Source organism: Cervus canadensis, chromosome 6 (assembly GCF_019320065.1).
Source record: "Cervus canadensis isolate Bull #8, Minnesota chromosome 6, ASM1932006v1, whole genome shotgun sequence".
Lineage (NCBI taxonomy): Eukaryota > Metazoa > Chordata > Mammalia > Artiodactyla > Cervidae > Cervus > Cervus canadensis.
In genome coordinates, this window is record NC_057391.1 from 86892362 (window position 1) to 86912032 (window position 19671).

Sequence of the window (19671 nt, forward strand, 5' to 3'; positions counted from 1 at the left end):
AGGCAATTAGTCATTCCAGAATAAAGCTTTCTTGGCAAGATTCTCAAGTGGCTCCATGGTATTTACGAGACTGAGTCCAACCTCAAGCTGGAGGCCAGCTCTCCCACAGCTCGGCCCCCTATTGCTCTTACCTCTTGGTGTGCAGGAACCCCTGATGCAGGTGAGGCTTCTCTCTTAATCCAACTGCGTCTACCTTTGCGTCTTCCCAACTCTAAACTCCCGTGCTCTTGCCACTGAATTCCATTTTATCCTCACCTCCAGGCCTCACTGAAAAGCCATCTTTCTTATGAAAACCTCCCAAGTATTTTAGTCCATAATGATTTTTTTTCCCCTGCATTTACGTTGACATTAGTCATTTGGATTCATCAGTGAATTAAAGTTATTTGTAGAGTGCTAACGATATGCCAGAAACATAATACAAATAAGTGTGTTATTTGATTATGTCCCCTTTTATATTTCTCACTTATTTATATACGCATTTTCTTACTGCCAAAAAAATCCCTGTAAGAACTGTTTTGTTTTCTTACAGGGTTAGGCACAAAGTAGGAATGCAGAAAATATATCTTGAATTCACTAAAGTATATTCATGATAAACTTAACCTAGGATACAAATCACTTGGTAACTTGTCAACTTATGATCACTCACTGTATTAACTGGGTGATGAGTCTTCTTAATAATAAACATTTTTTAATGCTTGATTGAATTAAATCTTGCATAGATTTTGTTTAAAAGTTTTTATTAATAGGTCTTTTTCATAGCTCAAAAAGGGGGTTACAGGTGATAATCAGCGGAATAGCTGAAAACAAAACCTCACCTCTACAGAGTTAGCCAGTGTGTAGACTTTATTACAGAGGCGCATATTTTTTTAAGTAAACTTTTTACATAAAATAAATCACAACACTGAATGAGGATGGATGATGAAGAAAGGAAAACCCAAGCCTTGGACCAGCTGAATCATTCACTGGGATCCTGGGTCCCTCCATCCTGACATATTGAAATTCACGATGAGCATCACAAGTGGAGAGTGAGGAGGGGTTGCTTTTTTATCACTTCCAGGCTTAAAACACTGGTTGTTTCATTTCCTGAATATGGTAAACTTTCTCTAGGTTCTGTTGGCAGGCTGACACAAAGGTTAAACGAATGCTGACTCAGAGTGAGAGCTGTTCAAATTCTTCCTTCTGCTACCCCAGTACTTCAAAACCCTTAGATGCTGTGGTCCAGCTGGTTGCTGTCAGGATCTGAGTGGACATCTGCTTCTCCAGAACTGCTCCCCTTGGAAACCACATGGGGGGCACTGATCCTGAAGCACAGGGAGGCAAGACCACGGTGCTTAAGGCTTCAGTCACAGTGTGGCTAGAGGGAGTCCACAGCCAGCGCTGAGGGCTTGATCTCAGGCAGAAGATGGGACCAGGAGAGGAGGCTGGAATTTCTTCCTCTGGCTGGCTGGAATCAAGCCATTACATTTGACCAATTCTTAGTACTAGAAACAAATCATACTAACACATACCACAAAGGAGATGCTTACTCTGTAGCTTGTGTGTGTGTTTTAAAAATTAATAGTTAGATTTTCCTATTACTAAAAGATCCAATAGGGAGGACTTGCCTTTTCTCTAGTCTGGCTTTGCCATAACTATGTGACAGATATTCCCAGAATCTTTCCTGTTTTTTCTTCCTTCAATTTCCGCAGTCTTTTATATAAAAGGACATATTTATAAACTGTTGGTCAGCCATGGCCCTTTCGTATCATGGAGGGTGAGACCTACACTTCTGTTTTGGGTAGCACCCAAATCCCATGAAGTCCTCTTCACCCTCACACCACCGTTGTGCTGGACGATGCTAGGGGAACTTCCAGAGCAGGGTGCCAATGAGATCGCGACCCACCATGTTTCTCTGTGTTTTGAAGGCAGCTACTAAACAGAGGGTTGCAGGGTCTTTGGGGCAGATGGTAAATGAAAGAGACACAAACAGGGGAAAGATGGGCCAGCTGCTTTCCCCAGTATTCAAATCTTAACTTCTTGCTTCCCAAGACTGGATGAAGAGTCCTACCGACATGGAGCATGACTAACATTGGCACCAGAGCATAGCCTATGCAAGTGGAGCTGAAAGGACCTGAAGGAACAACTAGTCCAGCGTCTTCACTTTTTTAGCTCAGGTTTCTGAAACCCAATTGGAAAAATAGCCAGTGACTGACCATGATGATTGTCTCTATGACTGTGTCCTTTAAAGATTCCTAGAAACCCCGGTTCTCTTTCCATCAGCAGTCCACAGTGTCCTTGCGTTTCCTCAGCTCCCGTTAGGGAACTGGCTGCTGGGACAGCACCTTGACCAAATACTTGTTGAACTCAACTAACTCCACTGTTTATCCCTGCCAGGCAAACCTAGTATTCCTGGAGCTCCTGACATTTAAGGGATGACCTCTCGTTCACGTATTTTGAGGTTTGGTGGCCAATGCTCTATTTGTCATTTCTCTGTAATTTATATTTTTTGATTCTGTTCTTTTATAACTTTTCATTAAATGCAATTATTATTTGCCTCTCTCCAGGCACTACCAAACACATTACTATGGATATTTTCTGCCTTTACAGGCCTGGAATATTACAAATTCAGAGATACTTTTTTTTTTTTTTCCAGTTGTTTAAAGAACTAGACTCTTAACCAGACTTGCTAAGGCACAGTAGTAGAAATGTAAAAATTCCATTTTCCTGGTTTAGTGAATACATGGGAGAATACTACTGATACACACATTTATTTTCTACATTGTTGACTGCCTTATACATCTCTTTCACTTTTAATTCCTTAAATACATAAATATGAGTCACAATATTGAAAGCAAGTTTCATTTACAAAGAACATAATTAAGAAATGAAGAAATGGTGACTTGTAGGGAATTGGCACTTAAAGATTGGTAATGTTTAGAAAGCACGTTTAGAAGTTGGTGAGAATGCTATGACTAATTTCATAAGAGCTGTCACGGTTCGGATGACACCTGTAGTGAAATGTTAAGAGATAATTCCTTTATTGGATGATATTTTTTGTGGATTTAGTTTTTTGGCCAGTTTTGTTTGAAGTTCCTGTTGCATTTTTAACACGACCTAAACTCTAGATATGTCAGAATTAACTTACAATCATCATTCATAGAATAGTTAGTTACCATTGCCAACTGAGAAAATTTTAAAAAGTAGGCTAGATGGCAGCACTTCCTATTCACATCAACTTAATATGTTCAAGAGTCGGAGGGAAAATTTCAGATCATTCTGTTTTCCCACCACCACAACACTTAAGAGATTTAAAGCAGTTCTGAAATCCTGATGTTACTTCAAAAGTTTCAGCTTACTATCTCAGGCTTCCTTACTATGATACAAAATAAATACACAGTGACACTGGTGAGTGGTTACTATTAGGGAAAACAAAAAGACCCCGCACACCAAGACTGCCCCTGATTCTAGTAAATGCTTCCTTCTCCCACTGACCATTCGAATAGACAAGGCTCAGGCTCACAGAGCTCTCTGACTTGCAAGAACAAAACTGAATCAGTAATCCAGACTGTTGACAGCATCTATGCTGCTGTTATCTTTGGGCATAAAAATGTTTTTCAACATGAATAAGGTTCACTGTAGTTTAAATTCAGCTGCACATTAAGTGCTTAAGTGCTGACAGTTATTAGTTGACAGTGGGGGCAAGAAAAGAAATGACTTAAGTGCTCCAGGAAATGAAAGCATGCTTGTACGCTTTAAGGTGAAGTGTCTGATGATAAGGAAGGGTTAGGCAGTCTTGGAGTCTCAGGGTCAGTATTCATTCAGCAAACATTTACTGAATACCTAATAATTTTTCTTTATTACATGAATATGTTTGTCTTGTAGGCATGGATTTAAGGTAGTTGAAATTTATTACATTCCAAGTTTGGTGCTAGATAGTAGAAAGAAAGAATGATACATTTCTTGCTTCCATGAGTCACATTTCTTGGGAATGTGAATTTCTAGGGACCCACTCCAGTATATTCTTGCCTGGAGAATCTAGGACATGGACAGAGGAGTACGGCGGGCTACAGTCCAGGGGTTGCAAAGAGTCAGACACGAATGAGCAGCTAACACTTTGAAGCTCCTGCCCTCATCTGTTAAGATCTGAAAAGAAATTACTCTCATTTCAAATAAGAAATATTTTACATTAAACAACGTTCTCAGGAATTCCCTGGCAGTCCAGTGGTTATAACTCAGAGCTTTCAATGTGGTGACCCAGGTTTAATCCCTGGTCAGGGAACTAAGATTCTGCAAAAGCCATGCAGTGCCCCCCAAAATAATGTTCTCAGGGGTTATGAACCCTGACAATAATGCAGGACGGTCAGGGCAGGTGGGGGGGCAGAGGACAAAATAGAAAAAAAAAAAAGAACAAACCTGTCCAGATTATATTTAAATGAAATACAAAATTTTGAGAAGACGTAACTAGTACTATATTCCCAAGAGTAAGAGTGGCAAAGGGGGTTTAATGGTCTCCCCCAAAGCACCTCATATTCTCTTGTCTGGCATATCACAATGAGAGCATTTCTTATCTTCCTTTACTATGAAGTCATAAAGCAAGTCGCCAGCCTCAAAAAAAAAGCATAGCTCTTGATATCAAGGGACATCTAATTTATGTTCTAATAGTAACAGACTGTGTACTAGTAAAATGAATTCACTTCTAGTATTTTCACATTATTGACAACATAGAAAAGAAATATTTGTGTGTCTATAGACACACAAAATAGAAGTCCAGGGTGGCAAACTTAGAATCTGCATATCAAAAAGCTATTTGTCCAACTGTGTTTTCTATGTAGGTTATTAACAAAACTACATAGAAACTACATCTAAAAATAAGTAGTCTTACATTTTGCAATTCCCTAAATGCTACCCATAAACAGTTTCTAAAAAACAGTAGAGTGAAAACAAATCTGATGAAATCAAGGTGTTAAGTTTTTTAAAATGAATGATAATTTGATTGCTGAATGCAGATAGCGTGGAAGGAAGTTTTCCAACCCTTGGTTTAAAAAAAATATTTATATCCAGGTAAAGCACAAAGGCAATGAGAATTAACCAACAGGAAAAAAGGGTCCAACCACCAATACACATATGTGATGCTAGCAGGTGAAGCAGAGCTCTTGTGAGGGTGCATGGGCTCTAACCTTGGCTAAAGAAGGTGCTGGAATATGCTTGACCTTGGCAACTCTTCCACCCATCTTAACGTGTCTATGAGGAATCCTCATGAGCTTTTAGCACAAGAAGGGAAGGACTATGCCTTGGAGTCCCCCCACTTGACAAAGACCTCTAGAGGAACCCACCATATTTCAAAGAGCATGAAAAGCTACTTAGAAACTAAAAACAACTAGAGTTAGAGTCCCATTGCTGTTGAAACTAAACGTCTGTGTAGAAGGTATCTTGGTAAGAATCTTGCCTACATCCAATCTCAGAGTCCCTTTCATGGCATTTAGGAGCGATGGGATATTTTAGCTTTTGTTTGGGTGTCTATAGCAACTGGAAATTCTACTACTTGAGTCCATTCCTCTTTAGAATAACTCTTATTGCAAAGTTCTTTCTTGTGTTGAAGCAAACATCTGTCATCTATAAAGCTCCTCTTTTTGCCCTTTGAAGCAACACAGGAAAAGCCCAGTTCCTCTCCCCTTTTATAGTTCAATGGAGATTTCAAGGCAGCTATTATATCATCCCCTCTTTTTCCATTTGCAGCTATACCTTCTGTTCTTCAGGGGAACTATTGCCCGATTCCACGTATAATCAGACTCTTCACGATCCTGGCCACCCCACCCTGGATGCAATAATTTATTAATGTCTCTCTTAAAATGTGGTTTCCAGAACTGAACCCAGTCCTCCACCAGATGAGGCCTGAGCTGTGTCGCGTGCAGGGCTCCCTAGATTTCTGTCACCACAGGCCGAATGTGTTAGTTTAGCCATGATATACCCCTGACTCAAAACTGAACTCACATTTCCCTAAGAAAACATTTCTACAAAAACTGCTGTGAAACCAGGACTTTCTAACACCTTTCCCATTAACACACACATCCGTACACACATAGGCGCCCTAGTCTATACTCAGAAGGTTGCATTTAAGAAACTCAGAGTGTGGGAGTCTCTTGTTAATGCCTGTTCAATTTTATCCTTTTAGTTTCAGTCTTATGTTCACATATTTCAAAAATTACAATGATTTCTGTATCCTAATGTCAGTACATAGTTAGAATTCAGTGAATATTCATGGGATGAATTAATCCTGAATCTACTAGTCAACAGACTAGATATATATGTCTACTTCTGGGTCATCTATAAATCTGATAGGCGTACTTTCTGCCCCCCTTGCTCTCTTCTTCATCAGAGAACTAAGAAGGCAAATAAAAACTGCCTTTAAATTGTTGATCCTAGTATTCCCTCTGGGATGCGGAGGTACAGAATATGAGCAGGAACAGATGAAGAGAAAGAATATTGAGTGTCCTAGATTCTTGGAATCAGGATTTAAGGTTCCCAACATTAGAAAAATATGGCTTTCCCCTATCTCTACCCTAGAGTTTTCTGCCTTTCAGATCTATTAGAATACTGTGATTATCAAACTGTGAATTTTTAGGAAAAGCTCATACAAGCTTAATTTTGAAACAACTTTTAAAATGATCTTTTCAAATTACATTTCCTATAAAGTCTGAGTTAGAGACACGAAGGTGTCTACTGGCTATGAGGTATAAAATGGAGTTCCCAAAATGCCCTTGACAAATGCCTGAGATATATGTATCCATTTATTTCAGGAGTCAGAAATGGCATCTATTTTTCAGTTGGAATTTAGAAAATCACTGAGATTGAAGCTGTCTCCTGAAATGAATATTATCTCAAAATGAATATTCCTTTTCCCCAGAACGAAGAAAAATAGCTCAATTTTGCTTTCCGTTCAACAGCCACTCTTTCCAGAACACAGGGCTAATTACAGAATTTAAAAGCATCCTATTGTGCCTTTTTCCCCATTGTCTATTGTGACTCAGGATGGTGAACCCTGGGACTGACACTTTAGAAAGATGGAAAAAGTGTTTCAATCTCAAACCTGGAAGAAAACATTTCAGAAACTTCCTTCTTGCATAGTGCTAACATTTGAAGCGTGGAGACACCTAAGAAAGGTCTAGCAGACCCAGAGAAGAAATTGGTTTTGTACCTTTCGTCATTTTTTTCTCTAGAGGGAGTGATGGAGGTGGAGTCTTGGTTAATTAACTTCTCAAGAAACTGTTTTCCAGAAATTGATTGACAGATGAACATCAGGAAGAAATCACGCCAACACTGATGGGGGGGTGGATTTCTTTTCCTGACTATTATCAGTTGCAACAAGCCATACCCAAGAGCCTTGAGATAAGCGAGAGTGGAGGGAGGCTTAATTATACCGTAAGCTCCACAGGCCAGGTGACCCCTGTGTTTCAAGCATAGTCAGAGCCTCTCCCAGGCAGCCACCTTAGGGTTCCCTGTTAGAATACAGGTAACTACAAACAGGAGGGTCCATACACTGTTCCCCGCAGGGAGGAGCCGTGCTAGGTACTGACTTGAATTTCAGCTATTCAGGAAGACATCCTATGGTGCTGCTGGGGTCAGGAACCCCCTGCAAGACAGCCTCATCACTGGACCCCACACTCCTTGGGATTTTCCAAGTCGTCTCCTTCCAAGTCCAGCTTCAAACTCTTCTTTTGCTCAATTTCCACCTGTCAAGAAATAGACGTCGGAGAGAAATAATCAGAAAGAAATATCAGGAAAACAACCCAACAAATAACCAAAAGAGAAAAACCTCACCAGGTTCTTTGAGAGTCCTTACAGTTTGGTTAACAGTCTGGGGTTTAGCCACACCAAGCTACTGGCCCTGTGTAGATCATGGCTCTGAATGTGCACATGCCCTTGGCTTGGTCTGGAATTCCTCTCCCTCAGTCCACCCGGGAAATCCTTCTTCTCTGCCTTGCACAGTTGCTCAAAGATCACCTCTCCTGTAAAGCTGTTCTTGACTCCCCAGGTAGAATCAGGTGCCCCCCTGTGTATATTTCCCCTGCACCCTATACACTCGCCCAGCCCCACTACAGCACAGGCCCTGTAAGACAGGGCAGGCGCTTTTAACTATTAAACCCCAATAATATAGGCAAACACAAAGGTTTATCAAATGAATGGATTTCTTTGCAGTTGGCTGTTTACACTCTCTCTGACTTTGTCCCTTTAAACAGTCTGCGGAGAATCCCCTGGCAGTCCAAAGGTCAGGACTCTGCACTTCCACTGCAAGGGGCACAGGTTCGATCCCTGGTCAGTGAATTAAGATCTTACATACCATGCGGCAGAGCCAAAAAAAAAAAAAAAAAGTATCCAATAGTATTTACAGTTCTGCCTGTATCTTTTGCAGAATCAGTTCAGTTCAGTCGCTCAGTCCTGTCCATCTCTTTGCGACCCCATGGACTGCAGCATGCCAGGACTCCCTGCCCATCACCAACTCCCGGAGTTTACTCAAACTCATGTCCACTGAGTCGGTGATGCCATCCAACCATCTCATCCTCTGTCATCCCCTTCTCCTCCCGCTTTCAATCCTTCCCAGCATCAGGGTCTTTTCAAATGAGTCCGTTCTTTGCATCAGGTGGCCAAAGTATTGGAGTTTCAGTTTCAACATCAGTCCTTCCAGTGAATATTCAGGACTGAATTCCTGTAGGAATACTATAGCTTTTGCAGAATACTATAGCTGTTAATTATAAAGAGACTAATCATTTAATCTTGTCTTGAGAGTGACACACCTCATCTGAAGCCTTTTGATAAGTCAGGCAGGGAATCTTTTGAGTTAGGGAGCTTCATAATGAAAGCTGCTTCTCTCAATACTGATATTTATAATAATGAGGGAAAGAATTCAAGACAAAACAGTTGACTAGGGTCATGTTTGAAGAAAGTGCTGGAAAAAAAAAAAGAAAGTGCTGAGTTGTTTTTTTTTTTTCTGGCCACAAGATGGAGTATTTGTTCTTTTCAGTAGTTGAATGTTTTGGATCGTACAACTAAGGAAACATTTAAAGAACAATTAAATGATGGTATAAATCCACGGGTGTTATTATGAATAGAAAATCATTAAACCGCTTTGCCAAATCCTTCTTCAGTATGCCCGCTCCAGCCCCCTGCCCATTTTCCATCTTTGGCATTTAATCTCCTCCTGTGCGTGTGTGCTCAGCTGCTTCAGTCTTTGCAACTTTATGGACCGTACCCCCCTAGGCTCCACTGTCCATGGGATTCTCCAGGGAAGAATCCTGGAGTGGGTTGCCATGCCCTCCTCCAGGGGATCTTCCCGACCCAGGGATGGAACCCACATCTCGACGTCTCTTGCATTGGTTCTTTACCACTAGCATCTCTTCCTACTGAATCTCTTAACTCCCCAATATATAATCCTTTATGTCAGAACTCTCCAGCTTCACACCCCCCTTTACAGCCCTGATCCTATTACTACTATAAAGGTTTGCCTGGCTTTTGAGATTGCTCTGTTACAGTCCAGTGACCAGGTCAGATGTGTCTTAACATCACTCAGATCCACTTCAACATCTGCAGCTGAAATATATGCTTAGAGTTAACATTTTCCTGAGCCTGCCTGCACTTTCAAACCCACTCCCCCGCACATAAATTATATGATAAACAAGTAATAATAATACCCTAACCCCATGGCTCTTTTGTCATTCATGGCAACTGAGACATTATATCCTCCTCTTTCATTAGCCTCTATTTCTCTTTCCAGCCTTTCTGTTGCCCACGAGCGGGTTTATTCACTTCACTCAGAGCAGCTTCAACCACAGCTATGCACGCTGGGCCACCGCCATGGTGACCAGAGCGCCCGTCTGCACCCTGGGCGGGCTCTGCTAAAAGGAATGGGAGCAGGGACCGTTTGGGGGTAAACAGACAGACTTGGAAGCATTAGCCAGATGCCCCCCGAGGCTACCTTGTAGCTGTAGTGTGCGGAATAATTGACCCACTTCCTGACATCCGTCTTGTCTTCCACCGAGATGGATCTCACAGCAGCTTTGGAGGCAGACGTTGTAGGCATGCTGAACTCGACGTTCACGTGATTGGCAAATCTGGAAGGCACTTCCCGGTCCGAGCCAAGTTCAAGATGGCAGAAGAAACAGTGTGGGTGACCAGAAGCTATAAAAGAAAAACAAAGAATCTAGGGTTTGGGTTCTTTGGCGAAGTGGAAGGAAAGCGTCAGTAACAAAGGAGGCCTGGCAGCCTTTCAGAGGGTCCAACGCTGAGCAGAGGACTGGCCTCGGTGGAGACCACACTGCATGTATGTGCCTCAGACTGCTGAACGTAACACCGTCTCATTACGGTAGCCTGGTATCCTAGCAATAAAACCCGTGACCTGGGACGTGAGGCTCACTCTGCCTGGTCAGGTCAGAGCGCGACGTGAACACAGCACAAATACCAGGAAAGAGAGATTGCAGATGGGCAGAAAGGAATAAAAGAGATCAGCGCTTAGCACCTAATAAAACATCAAAGGCAGACACCTGGAGCAAAATCATCAATTTCTTTTGAAAGCTGAGTTGAATTTTCTTCACAGCAGTTCATATTTTTTTTAAATGCTTTTGGCGTGTTTTTCAGGTGAATGAAATATGTAAATAACAAAGCCCTTAGAAACTGCACATAGGCATTAGGGAAGCATGGTTTCCAAGATATCTTCCTAGGGCGACATCTGGGAAAGAATCTGCCAATGCAGGAGACCCGGGTTCCATCCCTGGGCCATGAAGATCCCCTGGAGGAGGAAATGGCAACCCACTCCAGCAGTCTGGCCTGGGAAACCCCGTGGACAGAGGAGCCCAGCGGGCTACAGTCCACGGGGTCGCAATGAATCGGACATGAGTGAGCACGTGGTCACGCGCATGGAACGCCGGAGAGAACACAAGGCTAACAGCCGGGACCTGTGAGTCCTGGATTTGACCTGCGACTCTTCTGAGTGTGAGGACCCCACACCCAAACCCTTTGTTCTCTTCATGCTTCTTCCTCAAGGATGAAGTGCGGAGTTGGGGGTTGGTAGGAAAGGGTGAGCTGAACAAGGCCAGGCATCGGCCCTTACTGCTATTTAACTCTATCAATCTGTGGCTGGTCCTGCAGCATCTGGAAGGCAAACTTATGGTCTGATTTTCATCTGAAGATTGTTACCAGATTGTTTGAGGCAGAAGAGCCAGAGCTGAGTTCCCTGACTCACCACGGACGCATCGCCGCCACCGCTGGTCGGATGTAGCAGGAGATGTTTTCTGAGGACCCTGAGCCAGGTCGTGTGCAAAGTGCTCCCTGCAGACTCTCTCACTGCATCTTCATAACCGTCCCCTGAGGCTGTGATTTGTTACATTTGTACAGAAGAGGAGCTAAGGCTTCGGGAGGTGAGGTCGACCGCCCAGGGTCACAGCTAGCAAGTGGCAGAGCCAAGAAAACTGGACCCAGCAGTCCGCCTTCCAGACGCTCTTAACCGATTTGTCTGTGTGACAACCTCAGAGTCCTTAAACCTCGGTACCAGGGTTTGCAGGGTGACAGGGTGGAGAAAAAGCCGTAAGGACCCAGACTCACTCTGGATAAACAGTGTGCCTCTGACTCCATGATGTAACTGAAACAGCCCTGAGTTATCTGAGTTTCCCCAAATAAACAATTCCAATTTCCTCTATTGGTCTGGGCAGGACTTTTTAATCTCAGAGAGTGAGGACATACACACCCGCTCTCCAAGGAAAACATTACAGAGTGAAGTATTTGTTTTGCTCTGGTTCACAAATGTAACATGTTTCAGTGGTTCTTTCTAAAAAGTAATACTTAAGAAAAAGATTGCAGTTTTTTAGGAAAGGAATTTAAGATACATGTAGTAGTAAAAATTACATTATTTGAAAATCAATTAATTCAGCTTTTTTTAAACTGTGTAACCACAGATGTCATTATACAGCCATCCCTTACTGAATGTTTATTACAGGCCAGAGACTCTGCTAAACACTGAAAAGCATTATCTAATTTCATTCTTAATGAGCTGGGTATTAATAATGCTGTTTTATAAAAGAGGAAACTGAGATTTCTCTGAAAGGTTTAAGGAAATTGCCTAAGGGCACAGTCATTAAACTGTAGTACTGGGAATAAAATTCATATCTAAGTGACTGCAAATTATGTCCTAGACTCCTCTCAATATACTGCTATTATATCATTACAAAGTAGATAGAGAAGTTTCTTAATTCAATAGCAACCTCAATGACAGTTTTCTCTCATTACCCTTATTTACATATTGCTGGAACACTGAAAACCATAACTTTCCACAAAACTGACCCTCCTCTTCTCACCCCAACCAAAGAGTATTCACCACAAATTCTATGAGAACAACAATCTTTCTTGAGTTCTGGCGTCAACCAATGGGGCTCATGGACAGATGTGCTGTGGGCTCAGCTGTGTCTGACTCTGACCAGCAGACTCCTCTGTCTGCAGCCCACCAGGCTCCTCTGTCCAGGCAATTTTTTAGGCAAAAATACTGGAACGGGTGGGTTTCTCTGGTGGCTCAGCCAGTAAAGAATCTTTTGCCTACAATGCAGGAGACCTGGGTTCGAACTCTGCATTTGGAAGATCCCCAGAGAAGGGAATGGCAACCCACTCCAGTATCCTTGCCTGGAGAATCACATGGACAGAGGAGCCTGGCAAGCTATAGTCCATGGGGTCGCAAAGAATCAGACACGACTGAGTTACTCACACTTTCATTTTCTCTGGAGTAGGTTGCCATTTCTTACTCCAGGGGATCTTCCCGACCCAGGGATCGAACCTGCATCTCTTGCATCTCCTGCATTGGCAGGTGGATTCTTTACCACTGATCCACCTGGGAAGCCCAACAGATAGGGAAGTGCAATTTTGAAAGCTAGTATAGTTTCACAGCAATGAACTAATTAACTTACACATTGTGTCATCTTAATGATGTTGAGAAAATTTAACATTAAAATTCAGACTGCTATTTTTCATGGAAGGGGAACCCTCCTGGAATTGTTTCCTCTTTACCTGATCTAACGAGAACTGGAATTCCAGCAAAGAAAGCTACCTGTGCAAGATAGAATGTTCTGTTCCCAGGCAGCCAGCCTGGGAAAGCACAGAACTTGTTCCAGTGCCTTCCAGGAATCAGGAACACCCTGGAGATTAGGGTGAGAGGGAGAACATGGATGGGCCCTGCTGGCGGGAGCCATGTAGGAATCCAGTGGAGGGCTTGTTACCTTTTGCAGGCTTGTTGGGATGGCCCTGCTGTGACTGCAAGCTTGGGGTGCTGGCAAGGCCCAGGATGCCAGCCTGGCCGTTGCTGCCTCTCAGTCTGACCATCCCGCCTCCGGGAGCCAGGGTTGCAGGGCCAACGCAAGTGGGATACATGGGCAGAGGTTCAGTCCTCTTCCACTGCAGAGACGTGAAGATTCTGACAAATAGCCTAATAAAGACACCTTCCCAAAGCTATCCCTAGACTGAGACAGAAGAGCTCAGAAAGGCGATAGTTACTAATAGATAATCCATCACCAGCTCTCTGGGTTCATGGATGGAGTGAGCCCTGGATGGGGAAGGCAAGGGGCTCAGAACACAGAATATCAGCAACGGTAAGACCCTGCAGTCTGCCAGGAATTCAGATCCTGTACATTTCCAGTTGCCAGAAATGGGTGCTATCAATGTCCTGAACCGATACAGAAATATACCATTGGCCAGAAGCAGAATAAGAAGTTCTCTGGGTGGGGGGTGGGATTTTACTTCTAAAAACAAACAACCATGACAGCAAATCAGTAATTGAGGAGTGGGTGGGGGGTCGGTTTAAGTGAGAAACATCCCCAGATATTCTTGCAGTGTCCTGTATTTTAACAATCATTCACAAGTAAGGTGCCACTAAACCTGGAAATTACCTATGTGATACATAGGCTGCACTTCCCTGGCCTTGAGCCTGCTGAATACTTCCCGCCTGGGAAGCATTAATAGTTGCTGTTGCTGAGGACTATTTATTCCCTATCCTGTATCTTCTCCCTTTTTAATCTGGTAACAATCTTTTTTTTTTTCTTCTCTCTCTGAGAAATAACTCTTCCCCAGCACTGCATCTCGGGAGAAGGAAATGGCAACCCACTCCAGTATTCTCGCCTAGAATGCTAGAATTCTTGCCTATAATTCCGTGGACAGAGGAGCCTGGTGGGCTGCCGTCCATAGGGTCGCACAGAGTCGGACATGACTGAAGCGACGTCAGCTGCAGCAGCAGCAGCCCACGGCGTGTCATCCTGGTGGTCATGTCAGTCACGCCCTTCGAGCCTTGGGAAGTGGCCCGAAACGGCTCGCGGGGGTCTGTCCCAATGCTGCAGCCTCCCACAGCTCCTGATATCCAGGATTATCCTTCCGGAAGCCTGCTTGTTCCTCTAGTTCTCCGAGACCACCCATATCTTCCCCACAGTTTCTCTCTTTTTGCTGAAAGAAGCCAGTCTCAGTCTTTACGGCTTATAAAGCCCCTCACGTGGTACCTTTCCATATTTGAGAGAAGAACTTTGAAGCAAAGCAGGTATGTGAGGAAACTGCAAATCTCTGTGCTCATAATGGAAGTTACTTCAAGTCTATGTCTGTTTTGTATGACGAACCGAGAGGCAGCGGTGGTATCGAGAATGAAAAAAGACCCTGGATGTGATGGGTCATGTCACTCCTGGTCCTTCATTTTCTCGTCTGTGGAAGGAAGAGGTTTGCCTAAAGTCATCCCACAGGTCCCTCCCAGCTTGAAAATCCAGTTATTCCATAAGGAAGTGATCTGAATCCATGCTTAGTAAATTGCAGAGCTGAAAATCCCAGTAAACACAAACTGGAGGCCCTGTTTTTTCTGTCATGCCTCCAGCAGGCTAAACAGTGATTTTCCCCCTGTGACCTCGGTTCTGTTGTCAGGGGGCATCCGTGCCACAGGAGAGGCAAGGGCCTCTTCTCCCTGCCATCAATTCAGATGGGCCAAGACAAAAATCCTGGTGCCATCAGCCAGGTGATAACGTGCTGGCCTCAGAGAAGTGAATAAGCAGGCACTGAGAGCAAGGCTTTAAAAATCGTGTCCATTGAGAAACAGGGTGGCCGGTCCAGCCTCAAACACAGAAGCCCAATTGTGTCTTCAGTCTGCGCCGCTACACCCAGCGTCGGACACAGAAAGCCCTGGTGTGTGTCTACCGCCTGGCCCGCCGGGGGAGCTGACCAGATCGTATTGCCTCTTGGCTTCATGTCGTATTGCATCTAGGGTGAAACACAGCCCCTCCGCACTCCGAACAGGAAATGAAGACTCTAATTATGTTGTTAGGATTTAACAGGGAAGATGGAATAAAGAATATCTGCAGAAGGGAAAGTTCAACCAACAGTTTTTCCATACATTTGTTGTTGTTGTTGTTGTTGGCCAAAATGCCCACTTTTGTTTATTACAAACGAGAAGTGGTTTAAAGGACCATGGGCTTATTGCCTGCCATTGGAATCACCTAGACTTACTCTAAGAAATAAAACTATTAGAGCTGGTTTGATCACTCCCCAGTTTTGTCATTCCACCAAATCTCACCAGACCCAAGAGGAAAGCCGTTGCCTTCGGGCCCACTCGAGCAGACAAGCACCCTGCTCACTGCGCGCAGGCCAGCAAGGGCTGGTGAGCTGTCTCCTTTGAGCAAACACTCCTTCCCTTACCTTCTGTCAGGGAGCATTCCAGTCCTTCTGGACCTTCATGTCCTGGCTGTCTGCAGTCTGACCAGAGGCCCCTTCTCTCTCTCTCTCAGAGTCGCTCAGTCGTGGACAATTCTTTGCGACGCCATGGACTGTCTGCCAGGCTTTTCTGTCCATGGAGCTCCCAGGCAAGAATCCTGGAGTGGGTTGCCATTCCCCTCTCCAGGGGATCTTCCCCACCCAGGGATTGAACCCGGGTCTCCGGCATTGCAGGCGGACTTCTTTACCATCTGAGCCACCGGGGAAGCCCCGGGAGGCCCCTTCCCCATGCCCAAATCCCAGCTCTAAGCTTGGGACGTTATGATTGACAGGCTTTGCACAGGGTTGCAGGAATCATCAATCCAACTCCCGCCGGGGGAGCACTCGGGCAGGGAGACCTGGCGTGCAGCAGCCCAAGGGATGGCAAAGAGCTGGACACGACTCAGCTGCTGAGAAAAATGACGCATCATTTCACGAAAGAAGTGTGAAGAAGGTAGGGGAATCAAAAGATGGAGGGACCTGGGTCATGCAGGTTTGTGACTTAACCTCGCTCAGGTCACTTGTGCTTTCCGGCCGTCCATTCCCTGTCCCTCCCCATCACCGTTCCCCTCACATAGCACAAAACCAGCACTTCACAGCGGAAGAGAAAGCAGCACTTGGACCCCAGCTCTTTCCCCCACCACCCCAGTGCGGCGGCTCTCACAGAGGACGGAGCCCTGCCTACCTGAGTTTTTGTCAGGCAGTCGGTTTATCCTCCACACGATGGCATTGAAGGCATGCTCGTACTTGGCAGTCCCCAGGGTGACTCTCATGACCGGCTCAGAGCCGGAGATGCTGGCTGAGCCAAAACTTGCCCCCCGGTTCACTTTGGCTTTCAGAGACTTCTCCCCCAGGACGCTTTCCCTGCGGAAGTTTTTCACCCACTCGCTGGGCACGGGGTAGCGGACCATCACATTCTCGCAGGGAACCTGGGTGAGGGGGTCCCAGTTGGAGGAGAAGCCCGCCGACATCCTCAGCCAGCTCTGCACCTCCACCTCCGCCCCGTGGATGCTCGCCGCCGTCCTGAGCGTGAAGGGCAGGGTCTTCTCGGCGAACACCGTCCGGAACCGCATGAGCTCGAAGCGGCAGGCGTCCAGAGGGTTGAAGAGGATGACGCGCGAGCTGCGGAACACGTCCTCATCCACGCAGCCGTGAAAGCGGCACTCGTGGAGCCGGATCCACTTGGTGGTGGTGGTGGGCACAATGTCCTGGCGGGACACCACCTCGTTCCCTTTGACCAGGACGTCGTTGAGACCCAGCCGGCACTCGGCCAGGCCCGAGAGGAAGCTCAGCACGTGGACCCGTGTCAGGACGCGGTGCTGGAGGATCTGGTTGTCCCCCTTGCTCACCAGGCCAGAGAACTCGTCCTGGACGTCCACCGTCATCTCCTCTTCCAAGTAGTTCAGGCCGACCGTGCTCAGCTCCATGGACAACACGGGCAGCTCCATGAGGCGGTCCTGAACCGCCCGGATGAAGCTCAGGAAGTCCTCGTAGTTGGTGGTGCCCAGCTTGATGACTTGCTCCCTCTCGGCCGAGTGGGCCACGGCGGGCTTAGGCTGGTACTTCTTCTTCTCCTTGTAGGTGACGCGGTCTATCCGCAAGCTGTGGATCCTCCCGTTCTCGTCGTAGTTTTGGAGCCGGGGCTCGGAAATCTCATGGCACATCTCCAGCTTGAACTCACGGAATGGCCTCTCCAGGCCCTGCTCATAATAGAGCTGCAGGTAACCACCGGCTGTCAGTTTGACGTAGATGGGTCCCCAGTGCCTGGAGGACATGATGTTCTTCTTCTCGGGGATCCTAAGCATCATGGGCCACCCGTCTCTGGGCGGGGACTGCTCGGAGCCGGCTGGGTCCTCATCCAGTTCAGTCCAGGCGGTCGGGTCATCATCAGGGAGCGTCGCACTCCCCACGTGGTCGGAATCCTCGATTCGGAGCCGCTTGAGTTTTTCCACAGCATCCGAGCGTGACTGGTTGCGGCTTGAGTCATCAAAACTGATGGCGTCCCGGTAGACGACAATGAGGGAATCCCTCTGGCTCCTGCCTGGGGTACCGGCCACAGAACTGTTCTGGGCTTGCCTCTCCTGCTCCTCAAAGAAAGCCCGGAAAGGGTTGATGGGGGACGGCTGTACATCCTGCAGGGTCTCATTCAGAAAAGGATTGGTGGCCCTCCAAGGCGGAGCCTCGGGCACGGCAGGCGGATGGCTCACGGAGGACACGTCTAGCTTCTGAACTTTGGAGAAGTTCATCAAAGTGCTCTTGGGCCGCTCCCGCTTCTTAAATGACCCTGCTGAGTTGTAAGGTCCATCTGGGGTCACAGAGGCAAGAGGCGGTGTTTCTGGCTTCAGGGGAGACGTGATGGGGGACAAAGGGCCGCTGACTTCATTGTCATCAAAAGTGACCCAGCTGGGGAAACGCGCAGAGGTCACTGGTGTGGCGGGGTGTCCGTTCACGGCCGGGCTGCCGGCCTGCCAGCTGATGGCCTCCATCTCTACCTCTTCATCCTCCTGCAGAGAGGAGGAATTGTCTGAAAGGAAAAGGAGAACACGTGAGGGACTGCTGCTCAGGGCCTCTAGGAGTATGGGGATGAGGGAGTTTTGCCAGAATTTTATCTGGAATCCAGTAAATTCCAAAGCGGTTCATTACCTGTCGCGAGTGTTTAGTCTGACACAGCTCCTATAGTTTCGTAGTAAGCACACCAGAGAAAGCAGAAGTCGCTCAGTCGTGTCTGACTCTCTGCGACGCCGTGGACTATAGAGTCCGTGGGATTCTCCAGGCCAGAGTACTGGAGTGGGTAGCCCTTCCCTGCTCCAGGGGGCCTTCCCAACCCAGGGATTGAACCCAGGTCTCCCACATTGCAGGCGGATTTTTTATCATCTGAGCCACCACGGAAGCCCACCAGAGGGCCATACATTAAATGCAGTAAGAATGCAAACGTCAATACAGAAGCACTGATAGAACCCAGGTCCATCATGATTTAACTCTTATACATTCTACTTTATTTTATAGAAGTTTCTGGAATAGGTTTCTTTTTTCTCCTTTTTGACTCTAATGTATGTATTTTTAATTTTTAAACATCAAAACCACCTTTTACATAAAATGATATAAAGCTGATCACATTGAACAAAACAAGCCATATACTCTAAGTGATGATGTGACTGTAAATAATGTAATTGGAGGAATTTTTACCCAAATGTGATCAATAAATACTAAAGACAAAATGCTAACATTCTTAATATGAAATAAGTTTCATATGCAAGTGAATAAGAAAACTATAAAAACTTGACATACAGGCAGAGGACAGATAGACAACCCAGGAAAGAAAAAGCAAAAATGTCTAATAACCAGGTGGGAAATGTTCAGTTTCACTAGTAATAAGAAAAATGAAAATTAAATCCCCCAAAAGAAAGTGAAGATTTTCCAAGTTTTGGTATTTGATGAGGGTAAGGGTGCTATAATATGAACAGTAAATAGATCCTCAGTGGGACTATAAGTTGCTATAAATTCTTTGAAAATGGTTTGGCAGTTTGTATTAAGCGTCTTACAATGACTTAGTAATCTTACCCTAAGGAAATGAATCCAAATTGCGAACTAAGTTTGGGGTGAATGTTAGGAAACTGAGGCACACTGTGGAATAACATGCAGCCGTAAAATGTTTACAAGTCAGGAGAAACATAAGAAAATGCTCCTGATATTAATCTCTTCTTTTTTCTCTAAAATATTTTTCCATCTTAGCGTTTATTTTATAAAGAAAAAAAAAGATTATTATAAATAAAACTCCACTCTTGCAGGGCCTTCAAGGAAGGAGCTGCAAAGTTGAGTTTCAAGGCAGGAAAATTCCAAACCTTTTCAGTAAAGACCCTGTGAGTCTGCTGTGGTTGTGGGAAGGGGGGGGGGTGGGGGAGGGTGAGGGGCCTTTATAAAGCCAGGAGTGGATTCTGATGAAGG

At 45.4% G+C, this 19671-nt stretch overlaps 1 protein-coding gene across 6 annotated transcripts in view; it reads right to left on the reverse strand.

Moving 5' to 3' along the window:
- Positions 1-720: 720 nt before the first annotated feature.
- Positions 721-19671, reverse strand: part of STON2 (stonin 2) — a 159280-nt gene continuing 140329 nt past the window's right edge. For all 6 annotated transcript variants that reach the window (XM_043472696.1, XM_043472700.1, XM_043472694.1 and 3 more), the window contains 3 exons: positions 16412-18250; positions 9950-10152; positions 721-7709 (listed from right to left, as the gene is read on the reverse strand). In XM_043472696.1, the coding sequence (XP_043328631.1) occupies positions 7626-7709; positions 9950-10152; positions 16412-18250 (2126 nt within the window). In that variant the 3' untranslated portion in view covers positions 721-7625. The remainder of the gene's footprint in view (positions 7710-9949; positions 10153-16411; positions 18251-19671) is intronic.